At 45.6% G+C, this 16,821-nt stretch overlaps 1 protein-coding gene across 1 annotated transcript in view; it reads left to right on the top strand.

Moving 5' to 3' along the window:
* Positions 1–12,431: 12,431 nt before the first annotated feature.
* The window catches only part of LOC309664496 (dihydropyrimidinase-like), a 78,334-nt gene continuing 73,944 nt past the window's right edge, over positions 12,432–16,821 (top strand). Inside the window, 1 exon segment of the mRNA XM_082470012.1 lies at positions 12,432–12,775. Coding sequence (XP_082326138.1) covers positions 12,512–12,775 — 264 coding nt within the window. The 5' untranslated portion in view covers positions 12,432–12,511.

Raw genomic sequence — 16,821 nt, 5'->3', positions numbered from 1 at the left:
CTTCCAGTTTGCATACCTCTTTATGTCTTGATTGCATTGTCTAGTACTTCTAGAATAATGTTAAAATATATTGGCTATAATGAACTGGGTTGAGATATATACATTTAATCATGTTAAGGAGTATCCATTGATCCCTATTTTAAAATAAATTAGTCAAGAATGTATATTGAATTTTATCACATGCCTTTTCATTTTCTATGGAGATGATCATACGATTTTTCTCCTTTGACCTTTTAATATATTTTGTCATTTTGGACCATCCTTGCGTTCCTGAAATAAACTACTTGACCATATGTATTATTCTTTTAATATATTTCCAGATTATGTTTCATATTTTATTTAATATATTTGCATCTGTATTCATCAGTGCAGTTAGTCCTGTGTGTGTGTGTGTGTGTGTGTGTGTGTGTTGCACGCTATCTTTAATAAGTTTTGTTATTAATTTTATGCTGGTAAATTGGAAATGTTTTTCCTTTTCCTGAGTTCTGGAACAGTTTGCACAGCATTGGAATTTTCTCTTCCTTAAAATTTCAGTGAATTTATCTGGTGCTGGTGGATGTTCGGCAATAGCTCTTTGACAGCTCTTTTAGTATCTGTTACAGTAATTGGTCTGTGTAGTTTTTCTGTCTTAGCTAGGATCATCAACCATCCATTTTGTCCATGTTTTCAAGTTCATTTGCCTAGAGGTGAGCAAAGTTACCCTCCTCTTTTCTGCATATGGCTCTGTCCCCCTTACTATGTATTATGCTTGCTCCCTTGTTGTCTTAATTAAGATGGCTAATGGTTGACCTATTTTGTTGTTGTTTTTGTTTGCTTGTTTCCCCCAAGTGGTATGCTTTGAACGTCTCTTCTGTTATTTTTCTGTTTTCCAATTAATTGATTTCCTTAAATGTCCTACTTTTTGCTTTCCTTAGTTTATTTTGTTGTTGTTTTTTTTCTAACTCCTTGAGTTAGCATTCAGTTTAATCATTTTTATTTTTTCTTAATTATTAATATGAGATTTAAGGTGTGGACTTGAGTACTGCTTAAGCTGAATCACTTAGGTGAACTAGTGTTGTCATTACTATTATATTCTAGGTGTTCTGCAGTTTCAGTTTTTATTTCCTCCTTAACCGACAAGTTGTATAAAAGGAGGCTTTTTCCCTTTTTCTTTGCTGTTTTTTTCCCCCAGATAATGGCAGTTTGGTGTGGGTAGTGGTTTTGTTTTCTGACTCTTTTATTAGTTGTCATGTTTTGGCATCAGGATCAGAGAATGTTATGTGTATTCTATTTACTGTGGAGAGTTTATTGTCTTTTCTTAATTTTAAAATATTCCAGGATCACTTTAAAAAAGTATATTCCCGGTTTACAGGATATAGATTTTAATAGATATTACTCAGGTTTATCATGTATCAGTTAGATCTTCCCTCCTGTACTTTGTCTTGTCTTATCCATCTGTCTGTCAGAGCTCCAGTGTTGGTATAAAGGAAGAGAGGGGGAGCCAAGGGGCTGTGTCAGACGAGCTCCCGGGGCAAGATCCCCCCCTCAGGTCATGTCACTTACTAGGACTGAGAACATAAGCACGTGATGAGGGCAGTCTTCCAACAAGCTCTTGGGGGTTTGGCTGCTACTACTGCTTACCACCGGCATCCACCGTTAAGCTGGAAATAAATGCATACGACAGGTTAAAAGAATAAAGGAAGAACGAGCAGATTGACTTCACAAGGTGTTTGTCGAGTCCCTACCACAGACCCAGTAATGCTGACAGCGGTGACCTGCCTGCTGCTGCTCTCCATTCAAGCTGCTTGGCCATTCCCTCTCACCCTGCTGAATTCCAGGCAGAAGATGACAGCAACTTGATCGGACTCATTTTACTCAAGTGGGCCCTTGTTTAAAAATTGATAGACATCTCTGCAGAAACTTCTTATGAGCTAGTCTCCGAAGGCCCAAAATGTCACTTACGCCACATTCTGTTGGTCAAACGAATCACTAAGGCCAACCCAGCTTCCATAGAAAGAGAGACTCCACTCTCCATAGCAGATGTAACAAAGAATTTGTGACGTCTGTAATCGACCCCAGGACAGTGCCTGATACGTAAGAAACACCAAGTTGCCAGAATTAATATTTTAAGCAGAAAAACAGTGCTACAGTCCCAGTAAGAAGCTCATTTGCCAAAAGGTTATCAAATGAGCTCCTCTGTCACGTCACGTACATGAATTGTGCATATCTTAGTTGATTAGAAATACAGTAGTGTAACAATTTGCTTTAGCATATTCGAATGAGAAATCATAGCATTGATGCAAATTTAGATAAGCATGTTTAGGCATTTGATGAATGTTAACAATTAGTTATTTTTCAGCTAAGTTTATTTCAACATGTTATCATAACCTGTAAAATATTTTAAAATTTATTAGAGGCAACATCGTGGATGAAAACAATGGAGCCACATTGCCTGTCCCGCTCCTTCCTATCATGCAATCTTCAACAAGTCCCTTAATCACTCTGTACTTAAGTTCTTCATCTGTAAATGGGGATAATAGGGCTGTTGGAAGATTCAATTAATGTATGTAAAGCTCTTGGAGCAGTGCCTGGCTCATTGTAAGGACTACATCTTTGCTATTTTTGTCATTGTCTGAATGTTAAACAGAGAACATCTCTGAAGCTTGAATTAAATCAGATCTTGTATGTGAAAAGTCCGAAATGATTCATGGTTTCCAAAGGTCGTGAAGATGTGCTTCCCAGGTGCTTCTGAATGCAGCCGCTTCCCCTGGGATCATCGTGGAAGTGAACCGGCAGCTCAAAGTCAAAAGGGGAGCAAGAAAAGAGGGGGAAGAAAGCAGTAGCAGCCCGCTTGTGATGAGTTGAAGGGAGCTCCAAGACCCAGGAAACAGGATCGTGCTGCGCTTGGGGCCTGAGGAAATTACCACAGTGACTGAATCTGGAGAAAAGTCTTCACAGGTCTCCTAGAACCTGGTAATTTTTAGACCACTTAGTTCTTCCATTGTAGCAAATGTGCATCCTCAACATCCAGAGGGAGAGAAGCCTCATTTTAAGGGTTTGGGGAAAGGATAAAAGAAGCCTGATGTCTCTGAGCAACTGCACCAGCCTTGGCCTGGCTCCCTCAACTTCCCGGTTCCATGAAGCAAGGGTGGTAGGCTTCTCCGTCACCCACGGAGTAAGACATGCCTAACTCATGGGCGGGTTCTTAAGTTGGGAATAACAACAGTGGTTGGGAGGATTAAATGAGAGTTAATGAGGATTAGTGAGTTAAAATAGTGTCAGGTGAGTGCTCGGTAAACGATAAATGTGGCTACAGTTGATGATGGTCAGGTTATCAATGCACTGCTCACCCTGCTCTCTTCCAGCAGCAACTCTGTTTATGTCTTGGGCTTTCCTATAAGATTTCATTTGAACAAAGGGTTTTGAGAGTTAATAAAATTTAGAAACCAGTGCTAGAACATGACAAGACTAAGTTGCCGTATGCTAATCTAGGGCACATATGGTTTACTGATCATGAAGTGCCTTGAAAAGAATTTACAGAGTGATTTCAAGTAACGATACTGAGATGTCAATTGGAGTGGATTTTCCCACGTGCTGGAGGGAGGCTAAAGCCCAAGGAAGCTTAATATCCTCCAAAAAAGGGATATGTAAGCTTTACTAAGGAGAAATAATAGAGTGTGGTGGGAAAGCATGGACTCTGAAGTCAGACACATAACAGTTTGACTCCTGGCTCTGCTACTTTAGGAGTTTTATAACTGAATAAATCACTTGATCTCAGTAAGCCTTGTTGTGTCATCTGAAAAATGGGCTAACATCCAGGCTTGAGGGTTACTGTAAGGATTAAACTAAAGAAAGAAATAAGAGGTTGAAATAAATTTTAATTGTGATTATTACAGACTCATTTTCAAATAAAAAGGACCTTTTTTTCGAGCTCCCCTCCACTGAGTGTTATGCATTTTGTATATTAGTAGAGCTTTCTTTAAGAGCATATTTCTTACAGTAATCATTCTCCTGTTTTCTTGATTACGGGGCAACTTATGGCTGTATCTCAATGAAAAGTAGATTCACTAAACAAAGGTAGAGTGGCATCTTGGCACAGACGTCTTTATTTTATTATAAAAAGGCCAAAATGGTGAACTTCCATAGAGCCCCAGACCAAGAAAGATGTGGCTACAAGCTATGGACTTCGTAACATATGTTGAGCGAGTATAAATAAAAGACATACAGAGAAGTGATTTCTATTAAAAAATTATAGTAACAAACAATATTAAAAAAACTTTTCTCAATTTCACTACAGGATCATATTTCACTTGAATATTTATACTTCTCTCATCTGCTGAGCTCTGATTTCAAGGAGCATAGAAATTCCTTATCTAATTTGGCTTTTAGATTTAGTTTTTACTTACCTTAAATATAGACTTTGTTATTGTGCATTGTGTAAATTTCAGCTTCACTGGGTTCTTATTACTTTCCTTGGGTTGGAACTTACATTATTGCTGTTTTCGATGGAGATTTCACCATACAACATAATTTCCATTTCTCTAGCTCATGAGTTGCCATTAGAGATGTTAGCCAAGTGCACAAAGCAATTCTTCGTAACCTTTTCCTAGATTTGGAATGAAAATAAGCATCCATGTTTAGAGTACTTCCTGAGAACCAACCACAGTACTAGATATATCACACTTTGTTTACCCATTTATCAAATGATGTTTTTTTGAGTTATTTCTCCTTTCTGACTATTAAGAATAATGTTACTATAAACATTCATGTACAAGTTTTTGGGTATATACCTAGGAGTAGAATTTCTGGGTCATAGGGTAACTCTCTTTAACTTTTGAGGCACTGCCAAACCACTTCCCACTGTAACTGTACATTTCATTCCTACCAGCAATGTATGAGGGTTTCAATTTCTCCACATCCTTGCAATGTGAAAATATAATACAGCAAAGAGTCATATTGCTTCCAATCCCAATGAGAAAGGCACTTCCTGAAGCTTCTGCTGATGTTTGAGAGGATAAGACCTACCCCACAGATTTGTTCTGAGGATTAGAAATGAAGTACATCAGGTACACAGTGAACTCTTCTTAGACGTCACCATGGTCTGTGATAGGTCTTTGAATACAAAAATAAATACCATGCAGTTTTCATTTTCCAGAAGCTCACAGATTAGTGCCCTTAAGTACAGTTACACAACAGACGGGTAGTTGGTATTATCCTTGACCTTAAATCACATTTTCACTGTGCTTGCCTTGTCTAATACTAAATACCTCTCACAGCAAGCAGAACAGTAAGTTTCTCCCAAGACGTTTTTGTTTAAGATGAACAAAAGTTTTAATAAAGAAGGAAGATATACAAATCTAGTCCCTTCCAGTTATATTAGAGAAATGAAGTATAAAATGAGATGGCACAGCCAGTGCAGAGACAGAAAGGTTCTAATTCAGAGGGTGTGGGCCCCGGTGGGACAAGTGCAGGTAAAAGGGGCAGCACCTTGACTACTGTCTCTCTCTATCTTATGGTCTTCCTTTTACACTGATGCCTCCAACATCTGGGGCATCAGTCTCGACACTGTCCTGTCTACATAACTGTAAACAGTGTCATGAGGGCTCCAGAACGGCACCTGCTGTCCCTGCTTCAGCCCCAAATGTGGTCACGCTCAGGACCTCCCAGGATTCCTGGAAAAGTTGAGGTAAATCCTAGTAAGGTCCGCCTCTGAATCTTTTCAGCTTTAGACCTTGACAGCATCAACAGCAGGGCATAGGAAGAGTTTTACTAAGTGGCAGAACCGAAGTTGAACTCTCCAGAAGATACCCAGCAACTTACTTTGTTTCCATGTCTCAAGTCAACAAAATACAAAAGACTGAAAGTAGATCAGTGGTTGCCAGGGGCCAGGGCTGGGGGAAGAGGATTGACTGCAAAGGGGTACCCGGAAACTTTTCTGAGTGATGGAAATATCTTCTATCTTGATTGTGGTGGTGGTTACATGACAGCGTGTTTCTGTCAGAATTCATAGTACTGTACACTTGAAAAGATGGATTTTGCTCTATGTGCTTTACTTTAATTTTTGTTAAGAAATTAAATATATAAAATGCATATTCAAACCCTCTTTGGTCTGTGTAGCAAAGTCCAAGTAATTTTTTTAATGATTTACTCTTGACTCTTAAAAAAATAAAACTTTCTCAAAATGAAATCTCAGAGATGGTGGTTTCTGCACTCTCATGTTCATTGCAGCATTGTTTCCAATAGCCAAAACATAAAAGTGTCCATTAACACATGAATGGATAAAAATGTGGCATATATATATATATATATATATATATATATATATATATATATATATATATTTTGTGTGTGTGTGTGTGTAAAATTAATAAACAGAAACCTCAATCAAATACAGCTGGGAGACCAGAGGGGGCGCTCTCACCTCCTGCACCTATAGCAGAGCCCCGCAGGAATAATGACTCCTCCTCATTCCTGGCAAGGACTCAGCCAAGGAAAAGCCATGCACTCTTTGTTCACTGTAGCCCTCCCTGCTTCTTTTTCCCTCTCTTAAAGCCTGTTCCTTCCTTTGCCCAGTGGCTTGCCATGGCTGGAGACCCCAAATTGCAATCCTTTGCTGATCCCAAATAAACCCATCTTTGCTGGAGAAATATCTGGCAGTCTATTTGTTTCAGGTCAACAAATGGAATATTATTCAGAAAAAAAAGAAGGAAATCCTGCCATTTGCAACAACGTGGATGGACGGTGAGGATATTATGCTCATAGTGAAACAGATCAGAGAAAGACAAATACCACATATGATCACATATGATCTCACTCATATGTGGAATCTAACAAAACCAGACTCATAGAAACAGAGAACAGATTAGTGATTGTCATGGGCAGGGCTGTAAATGAGTGAAGGTGGTCAAAAGGTGCAAACTTCCAATTATAAGATGAATAAGTTCTGGGGACTTAATATACAGCTTGGTGACTAGAGTTAACAGTACTGTGTTGCGTACTTGAAAGTTGCTGGAAGAGTAAATTTTAAATATTCTCACCACACACACGTACACAAAGTTGTAACTATGTGAGGTGATGGATGTGTTAACTCACCTTATTGTGGTAAACGTTTCACAATATATGCATATATCAAATTATTACATGTACCCCTTACACTTACACAGTGTTATGTGTCAATTACATCTCCATAAAGCTGGAAAAAGTTCTTCTCAAGATCAGTAAAATAATTTCATAAGCTTGTGGATCTCACATTTTAAAAAGTGAAACTATTAATAAGAAGAAAATGCTAGCATAGAGAAATGAAACAGTTGGTTTTGCTAAAAATAATATCTAACAAGCACTATGCTATGGGCTTTACATGAATTATCTCATTTAAAGTGTACAGCCCTTAATGGGTTGCTACCACTATTCAAAAAACGAACAAAACAAACAAAACAAAACAAACAGACAAAAGAAAACAACAAACCCAAAAAAAAAAAAAAACCAAGAGGCTTAGGACCATTAAGAAACTCAACCAAGAATCCACAGATGTGGACTTCCCTGGTGGTGCAGTGATTAAGAATCCGCCTGCCAATGCAGGGGACATGGGTTCAATCCCTGGGCCAGGAAGATCCCACATGCCGCAGAGCAACTAAGCCCACAAGCCACAACTGCTGAGCCCGCGCACCACAACTACTGAAGCCTGCGTGCTCTAGGGCCTGCGTGCCGCAACTTCTGAGCCCGCATGCTGCAACTACTGAAGCCCACGCACCTAGAGCCCGTGCTCCACAACAAGAGAAGCCACTGCAATGAGAAGCCCGTGCACTGCAACGAAGAGTAGCCCCGACTCGCCGCAACTAGAGAAAGCCTGTGCGCAGCAGCGAAGACCCAACACAGCCAAAAAAAAAACCCAAAGAATCCACAGATGATAGGTGATAAAACCAGAACTCAAATCTAGATCAATTTGGCTCCAAAGTACAAGCTTTTTAATTTTACTTTATTACATTTTTTCTAATCAAGGGGGCGCTTCCTCTATTTCCTTGAGTATTATTTCACTGCTGAAATATAGTTTGCTAGGAAAGCTCAAAGTAACTTGGAAACCGTGGCACAGTACGCATGAGGTCAAGGGGCAAGAGAGTTTCTGGAAGCATACATTAGTGCTGCTGGCAGAAAGGGCAGAAGAAACCTTTGAGCCGAGCTTGGTGCTCCTAGGCCATCCCTTGAGAAAGCAGCGTCTTTTTGTTCAAGGGGGGACACTGATAGGCACTGTCATAGGCTGAATTACGGGGCGCGAAGATACCCAGATATCTTTCTAGTCCCTGGAACCTGGGAAAGTTACCTTACATGGCAAAAGGGACTTTGCAGATGTGGCAAAGTTAAGGATTTATTGAAATGAAGAGATCATCTTGGATTATCTAGGTGCCATGTCCTGAAAATTTTCCCCCAAGGCAGGTCAGTATTGGTATATTAGATCTGGACTCACTAAATTTGTTTGTTACAGGATGGAGCACTTTTTTTAAACCCTCATGACATTAGTTATCTGAGCAAAAACATAGACCAGCTCCCCAATATTTAGATAACAATCTGAAGCAGCTTTGCAGCCCCATGTCACAAGTGCTCGAGGTATAAAGAGTGATGGATGTAGGAGTTCATTCCGGGATTACGCTCATCCATGTACGTAACCTGAGGCCCAAATGCAGCCAGGATTTGAACCTGGCTTTAGAGTTTGGACTCACATAATGAGTAAATGACAGGTTCCGGAATGAAAGGCTTACCTCCAGCATTTACTGTTAGGTGACCTTGAGCAGGTCCTTTTACCTCAAAAGGCTCATCTGTTAAACAGGGAAATAGTATTTAGCTCAAAGAGGTGTTGCGGAGGACGAAGTAAAATAAGGCATGTGAAGCATTTGGCCCAGTACTGACTTGATTCAGGTACTCAATAAACCTTAGCTCCCGATGCTGGTATTGTTATTCAGGGCTATTATTTCCTCTTTCTGCCTGGGAGGTTCAGGGAAGAGTGCCCTCTGGAGTTGTGCAGTGGCCAGCTTTCTCTCTCTGGTCCTACAGAGACCACTGCCGGCTGCCAGAGAGAAAGATGTTGTCCCTGCTCATGACCGAAAGGTCCCACCAAGCATCGTCCCCCCATGACCTACATCTGGATTTACACTCTGTGCTTGGCACCCTTTCCTAGCACATCCCCTCTGCCTCAGTGGAGGGACCAGAAATAAAAGAGCCCCAAATCTAGAAGGCAAGTCCTTCTTGGTCTCCATTTCCCTTACCTAGACCTGAGAAGAGTTTAGCTCTAGGACTATGCCAGGCACTCCGTGGATGGGCGTCTTGTCCCTGTTCACAGAATCACAAGACTTTTAAAAGTGCAAAGGCTGGGTCTTACGAGCTCTTGTCAACTTAGCTCCTCATTTTTCAGTTGAGGAGAGAGAGGCCCTAAGAGTAAGTGGGTTGCCCAGACTCACACCAGAAGTTTGCATCAGAGCCAGGATTAGACGCCTAATTCCCATCCATGCTGCCTACCTGCCTCTCCTATCGCTGATTCAGGTATAACCTCATCACCCTGCCAGGGACTTTGATCCCAGCGAGGGTCAGGGGACTGGGGCTGCCCAGAGCCCCCAGCTGGGGCGCACTGGAGACGCCCGGCTCTGCCCCCTCTCTCCTTGCTCACTCTGGCTCACACACCCTCGTTGTCTGCTCTTTCTGCCCCACGGACAGCTTTTCCTCCAGAGGAAACAATACCCTGAAATCCCCTCAGAGCCACAGGGGCCTGGAGTAGGAGTGGGGGTGGGTTAGGAGAGTAGGGAAAGCAAACTCAGCGACTCCAGGGCTTCAGAGGACTTAAATACACCTGGGCCTGGTGGCTTTGTTTCCCCAAAACCCTGAGCTGCTCAGTGAAGGAAGTCACCCTTTTCTGCTCTGCCTTTCTGTCCCTTTAGACCATCAGTCAGGGCTGGGAAGGCCTTCCTTTCCAATTGCTCTCACCTACACTTCAAAGTAGACATGTTTCTGTGGGTTAAGCTTTCACAACCTTTGTAACCCTCCTTTAAAATGAGTCCTCTAAGGAGTCATGGCTCCTCAGACACACTTTGGTGTGTTAGTTAATCAAACTGATTCTTTCTCCAGCAAGAAGAAGGCAAAACAGCAGGAGGCTTGCTTCCCGCCTTCCTCCAGTGCCAAGATCATCGTGTCTGGGATTACTTGTTTCATGCCCACTGAGGGCCCGTGTGTCTGGGTGCAGAGGTGGCTGAGTAGGGCAGAGAAAAGGGAGGTGAGGGGTTTCTGAGGACAAGCTTCCCCTCTGAGCACGTTTGCTCGCCTCCCACTCGGCAAGCTGGTGGACGACATCCGGCATCTAGACATGCCCAGTGTCTGGACAGTGGTGGCCAGAAAGGGGGAAGACACCTTCTTTCTGCGAGCTGGCTTTTCTCCTTAAACTTACCCAACACTCTCTTCTGTGCGGTCAGTGAATCTCAATGAGCTATTTCCTCCTGCCTCAGTGACATTCTACAAATCCCCTCTTCTGATCAAGTTTGAGTTAATTAAATGTGGAGAGTTTATGCTGCATTGTGTTACAGGGCATTTTGTGATATAAAGTGTCTGAGATAAAGAAACCTTTGAAATCATCATCTGAGCTTCAGAAAGGATGTCACAACCACCCTGACACCCAATCTTACTTTCCTAGAGTGCTGTTATGTGTGTAGCTTGGCAGAGTTGCATATTTAGTATTATTCTTTTCATCTTTACACAATGGTCTTTGGACAATAATTGCATAACCTTCTTGGGCTTCTTATTCCTGGCTTGACAGCCAAATCTATGGCACTTTATTGATGTTTCCTAATTTTTAATCATTTTGCGGTTTGTGTGATCTGAGACTTGAGGAAATTTGATAATAATAACACCTTGCATTCCACTATTAAAAATGCCATCTCCGAGGTCACATGTGACCAACCACCTACTCCCCAAACTCGAAGTACCTTCCCATCCTCTGTCAGTTGATGGTTGAAAAGGACAAAAGAACCAAAGTAAACCAGCTGAAGCAAACACTGGAGAGTCTGAAAGAGGGGACATCAGGCATGGCTGGTTCCAGGAGCACCAACGGTGTCATGAGAACCCAGTTCCTCTCCATCTCTCCTTCCTGTTCTCTGTGTTGGCTCTGTTCACAGGACTAGTCCCTTGTTGTCTTTTACTCCCTCCAGGATTCAAGTCCAGCAGGAAAGAGAAAGCCCCTCATCTGCTCAACCTAACACAAGTTAGGATCAGCTCTCACTGAGCACAGGTAGTCTTCTTGGGACCCGTGTCATCCCCGAACACATCACCGTGGCCGTGAGGACTTCCTGCTGTGATGGGAAGTGCTTAGATAAGCAGATCAGTCCCAGAGCCGGAGGTCCCATCAGTTCCACCCAGGCGAGTGTTCTGAGAATGCACAGGGAGGATTTCCTGCTAAAGAAACTCCAGTGATTGTTGGCAGAACGAGGAAGAGAATAGACGATGCAGCAGCATGCGTCCACCACGCTCCCCACGCTTCCTGCGGCATTCGATCTCGGTGCTCTTGAAATCCCGCATTGCCGTCTTCCCCCACGCAGGGCTCCCCGAGCTCCCTTCTCTCTCACGGCTCCTCCTCTGTCTTCTCTTCATCCTTCTCACCTGGGAGGAAGGGGGTGGTCCACAGCTGTCCAACCCTATCCCCTCAGCTTGACCACGTGGAGGTCACACTCAACTTGCCATCACCTTCTTGGTGCCTTTATCCAGCTGTTCCCTCACCCAGAGCATCGTCCCTCTTCCCACCCCTCCTCTCTCCATGTCCACGTCCTCTGCGTCCTGCTTCAGATACCTCTTTGTGAAATCTTCCATATCTAATTTCCTTCAAGGCAGAAATAAACTCCCCCTTTCCTCTAAACTCGTATCTTTAGCCTCTCTCGAAGGTAGAATTTTCTGGTTTCTTTATTGTTATCCATTGAAATATGTATGTGTGTCACTGTTGGCTCTTAGCTCCTTGACGACGAGAATGTCATTTATCTTTGTTCCTCACATAGTTAAGAATATTTAAAAGGAAATCCAGATCAAGTGGTTCTTCGGGGCGTGGGTATTTTCATTGCTGCTGGTGGTGTCTGTCTGTCTCCCTCCCATTCCTCTCTCTCTCTGCCTGTCTCTCTGCGTTTTGGTACAGACACACTCTTCATGAAGGGAAGAAATGAGGTGGATTTCTTTCCCCAAAGTGCCTTTTCTTAGAAAGGAAAACAAACGTCCCTCGTCTTTAAAAGTGCCTCCAAGATTTTTCCCTTCCAATGACTGGAAGGGAAAAAATCTCGGTGTACATCCAGGGTCTGGACGTACACCTGGATTCAGGGCGGCGGAACTTTCAGGTCAGACCCCCGCTGACCTCTGCGCCCGCCCCAGCCTTTCGCGCAGGCCCAGCCCCCCGGGGGTGGAGCCGCTCCTCCCCCACCCCCTCGCAGCGGGTCCTTGATAAACCCGGAGCCCGGCCAAAGCGCCCGCCCCGTGCCGCCGGAAGGAGGGCGGCTCCGCAGCGTGTGCGCCCCTCGCCATGGCGGCGCCGTCGCGGCTCCTGATACGCGGTGGGCGCGTGGTCAACGACGACTCCTCGCAGGTGGCCGACGTGCTGGTGGAGGACGGTCTGGTGCGGGCGCTGGGGCGCGACCTGCTGCCGCCCGGGGACGCGCCGGCCGGGCTGCGGGTCCTAGATGCCCCCGGCAAGCTGGTCTTGCCCGGCGGCATCGACACGCACACGCACATGGAGTTCCCCTTCATGGGGTCGCGGTCCGTGGACGACTTCCACCAGGGCACCAAGGTACCCGCCTCGCCGCGCCCTGCACCCCGGGATGCCCGCCGAGTCCTCAGCCGCCTCTGAGGCTGCCCCCCGGGGTCTGGCCGGGCCGGCTCGTGCCGGCGTCGCGCGGGGGCCTGAGGGGGCGGGAGCGAGGCGCCGGGGCCTGAGGGGGCGGGAGCGAGCCGCGGCGGCCTGAGGGGGCGGGAGCGAGGCGCGGCGGCCTGAGGGAGCGGGAGCGAGCCGCGGCGGCCTGAGGCGGCGGGAGCGAGGCGCGGCGGCCTGAGGCGGCGGGAGCGAGGCGCGGGGGCCTGAGGGGGCGGGAGCGAGGCGCGGCGGCCTGAGGGGGCGGGAGCGAGGCGCGGCGGCGCGGGGGCCTGAGGGGGCGGGGGCGAGGCGCGGCGGCCTGAGGGGGCGGGGGAGAGGCGCGGCGGCCTGAGGGGGCGGGGGCGAGGCGCGGCGGCCTGAGGGGGCGGGGGAGAGGCGCGGCGGCCTGAGGGGGCGGGGGCGAGGCGCGGCGGCCTGAGGCGGCGGGGGCGAGGCGCGGGGGCCTGAGGCGGCGGGGGCGAGGCGCGGGGGCCTGAGGGGGCGAGGGCGTGCCGCGGCGGCCTGAGGGGGCGGGAGCGAGGCGGGGGGGCCTGAGGGGGCGGGAGCGAGCCGCGGCGGCCTGAGGCGGCGGGAGCGAGGCGCGGCGGCCTGAGGGGGCGGGAGCGAGGCGCGGGGGCCTGAGGGGGCGGGAGAGAGCCGCGGCGGCCTGAGGGGGCGGGAGCGAGGCGCGGCGGCCTGAGGGGGCGGGAGCGAGGCGCGGCGGCCTGAGGGGGCGGGAGCGAGGCGCGGCGGCCTGAGGGGGCGGGAGCGAGGCGCGGCGGCCTGAGGCGGCGGGAGCGAGCCGCGGCGGCCTGAGGGGGCGGGAGCGAGGCGCGGGGGCCTGAGGGGGCGGGAGCGAGCCGCGGCGGCCTGAGGGGGCGGGAGCGAGGCGCGGCGGCCTGAGGGGGCGGGAGCGAGGCGCGGGGGCCTGAGGGGGCGGGAGCGAGGCGCGGCGGCCTGAGGGGGCGGGAGCGAGGCGCGGGGGCCTGAGGGGGCGGGAGCGAGCCGCGGAGACCCGAGCGGGGTCAAGGCGCCCACGCTGAGCTTCCTTCTTCTAGGTGGCCCTCCTCGGTGGTATCAGCCCGGCTTTGGCCAAGCCAAAGGAGCAAGGGCTCCTTGCAAAGTGGAAGTATCGATACCCTTAAGGTCTAAAATGTCACTCACGGATGCGCGGGTTTTTCCTCGTGGGCCACGCCCTGGTGTGTGTGAAACAGATCGGGCTGTTTAGTGCAGGTACAGGCTGCAAACACTTTCAGAGCAGTTTTGAGGATATATCCGTTACCCAACCGATTTCTAACCGTTTTACTCTCCTTACACCTCTCTCCCTCCACGTTCCCCAGCCCTCTAGGATAGACCAGAATGTTTCACAGAAAAAAGAACCCTCTGACCCAGAGAGAGGGGTCTGGGGCAGGCTGCTGACGCCAACATTTGCAAAGCGTCCTCCTATTTACTAATTATCAACCTTTATCATTAGGCCAATGGTCAAAGTCGTTTGTAGGAAGGATCGTTATCTGTTTTGAAGAGTATTCATTTTTCTCTCTTGCTAAAACGTGAAATTTGCTAAATTTCATTGAATTTATGTTGACATTTAAAATACGTTTTTTTAGATATCCAAGCAATACACGATTATAGACAATTGGAAAAAAATAATAGGAAAGTAGAAAGAGGAAAAGTATTACCCATAATCTCCCAGTCAGTGACAACCCATGTTTTGGTGTATTGTCTTTATGGTTTTCATATGCTTTATTTTACATAATTGAGGTTGTATTGTGCATGTGTGTATGAATGTGTGTACCTGTATTACAAAAGTTTTGTAACCTGTTGTATTCAATTATAGTACAGGCACTTTCTGTTATCACAGACTCGTCATTCACTAAGTGCGTTGCTGATGGCAGGGCATTCCATTGACACCCCCGTTTGCCAAGTGGGGACCTGCTGCTATGGCTGACCATCAGTCACCAGACCCACTAGCGTTATTCCCCCTCATTATTTCCCTTTCTCTGATCAGGGTTCCAGATGAAGCAGCCAAGAAGAGGGGTTAGAATGTTGCCAGGGCAGGACATTCCTTCTCATTCTCAAGTTTATCTGTGCATGCCCCAAGACCCTGGGAGGTGGTTCTTAGTTTTCTATCTGTTCTTGGCCATTCTGGGATTCCAGTGTGGAGAGATTTACGGTTCCATACTTAGAAGGCAGGTTTTTGTAGCATATATATATATATATATAGTCTGTTCTCACCATTTGAAAGAACTTACTCACCAGTTGATTCTGTAGGCGTTTCTGTACTTAAAGGTTGTCAAAACATTAAAGGAAAACATGTTTTTCATGAGCTTAGGATCACAAGCGGAAAATGATATGGTCCGAGATAAGGTCAAAGATTTAGCAAAGACTAAATTCACGTGGAACATTAAACAGTACTCACAAAAGGGCCAAGTTGCAAAAGTCTACTGCAAAATTGGTTGGTTGAATCCCAGGACATCCCCATCCCCCAAACAGATGAGGCTCCGTAAAATGGAACCAGCCAGGTAAATACAGATAAACATGAGCATTAAAGTACTGGCCTGAGTTCTGAAAGAAGGGCATTGTGGAGTTATTTTGTCCTCTTTTCTAGAGTCTTCACGATAATTCCCAAGGCAATGTTGATGGAGTTTCTGGTTTGGGGAAACAGGGACAAAGAAGTCTTTTGTAAATGCTCATCATACTATATACCAAACTTGAAAAACATCTTATGAATACTGTTAAGTAACATTTACTTTATCAAGTCCGTGCTATGTACTAGACACTGTGCTAAACTGTGCATTGTCTTCCAACAATCCCAGGTGCCATTGTCTACTCTTCGCAATTGAAGAAACTGAAACTTAAGTCACTTGCCCAAGGTCGCACACCTGGTAAGTGGTAGAGTGGCTCTTCAAATTCAGGACTGCCTGCCATCCCTAGAGCTCTTACCTACTAGGTTCTCTTCCTTTCTGAAATGATGATTGAAAAAAAGTCTAATGTTTAGATTCGTCAGAATGGCAGTAGGTAGATGAAAAAGCTGTAAATGTAAGGTGTGTGTTACTGTGAGAAGTCTTTTGTCAAAGACAGAGCAAAGTCATCTTTCAGAAATACACTAGCCCTTCTTTACCTTCCCGACACTGGAGGCAGTTAAGGTTGTCAAAATAAATACACATGTCATGGTGTGGGTTTGTGAGACATTTATACGTGCATTTATAGCCACATCATCCCTAAGGCTACAGAAATGGGTACCTTAAGTACAGAAAGCCATAAAGTAAGAACGATATATCATGCTTTCAGGAGATGGGCCCCCAAAGGTTAGACCAATAGCTGTGTGCTTCCTGCAAGCATAATGCTAATCATTTATAATATCTGACAAACAGAAGGGATACTATTTGTGGTGGTCTATGTATTGATCACTAGATTGTGATGGACCCCAGTTTTAAAAATGAAATATAGGTCAACCAAAGGTTACATATTTTGGAAATCTAATTCGTGTCAGAGGTAGGTTTAAAGCTTATAATTGATTTAGTTAATTACAGGTAAAAGCTTTCCATCTGATATAAGTAATGGAAATAGCGTTCTGCTTTAAAGAAATCATATTTCATTTTGTTGGTCTAGACTGGATGTACAGTGGTCTTGCAGTAATTCAGTATCCATCGTGAAAGACAGTGGGACTTTTTTATTCAAATGGGTATTGAAAATTAGATAAACTTGAAGGAAATACGACTTTGCTTTTACTACATCCTGTGATAAGAGAATGAATTAAAAGGACTTGGCCAGTCTTCAAATATACGTATTTGTATTCAGACATAGATACAGCTTGGCGTGGGTGGACTCACATTGAAAACCTGGCAGCATCAGTAGCTGGCAAAAGGATCTTTTTTTTTTTTTTTTTTTTTTAATTGAGAAAATGCAGAACACTTTTTTTTGTAAAGGACAAAAAGTCCTCAAAATTATCAAGAGAGAAAATTATACTTTGCTCTGGAACA

Source organism: Balaenoptera physalus, assembly GCF_965194825.1.
Source record: "Balaenoptera physalus genome assembly, chromosome: 7".
Lineage (NCBI taxonomy): Eukaryota > Metazoa > Chordata > Mammalia > Artiodactyla > Balaenopteridae > Balaenoptera > Balaenoptera physalus.
The sequence above is the reverse complement of the archived record's forward strand: the minus strand, read 5'-3'. Positions and strand labels throughout refer to the sequence as shown.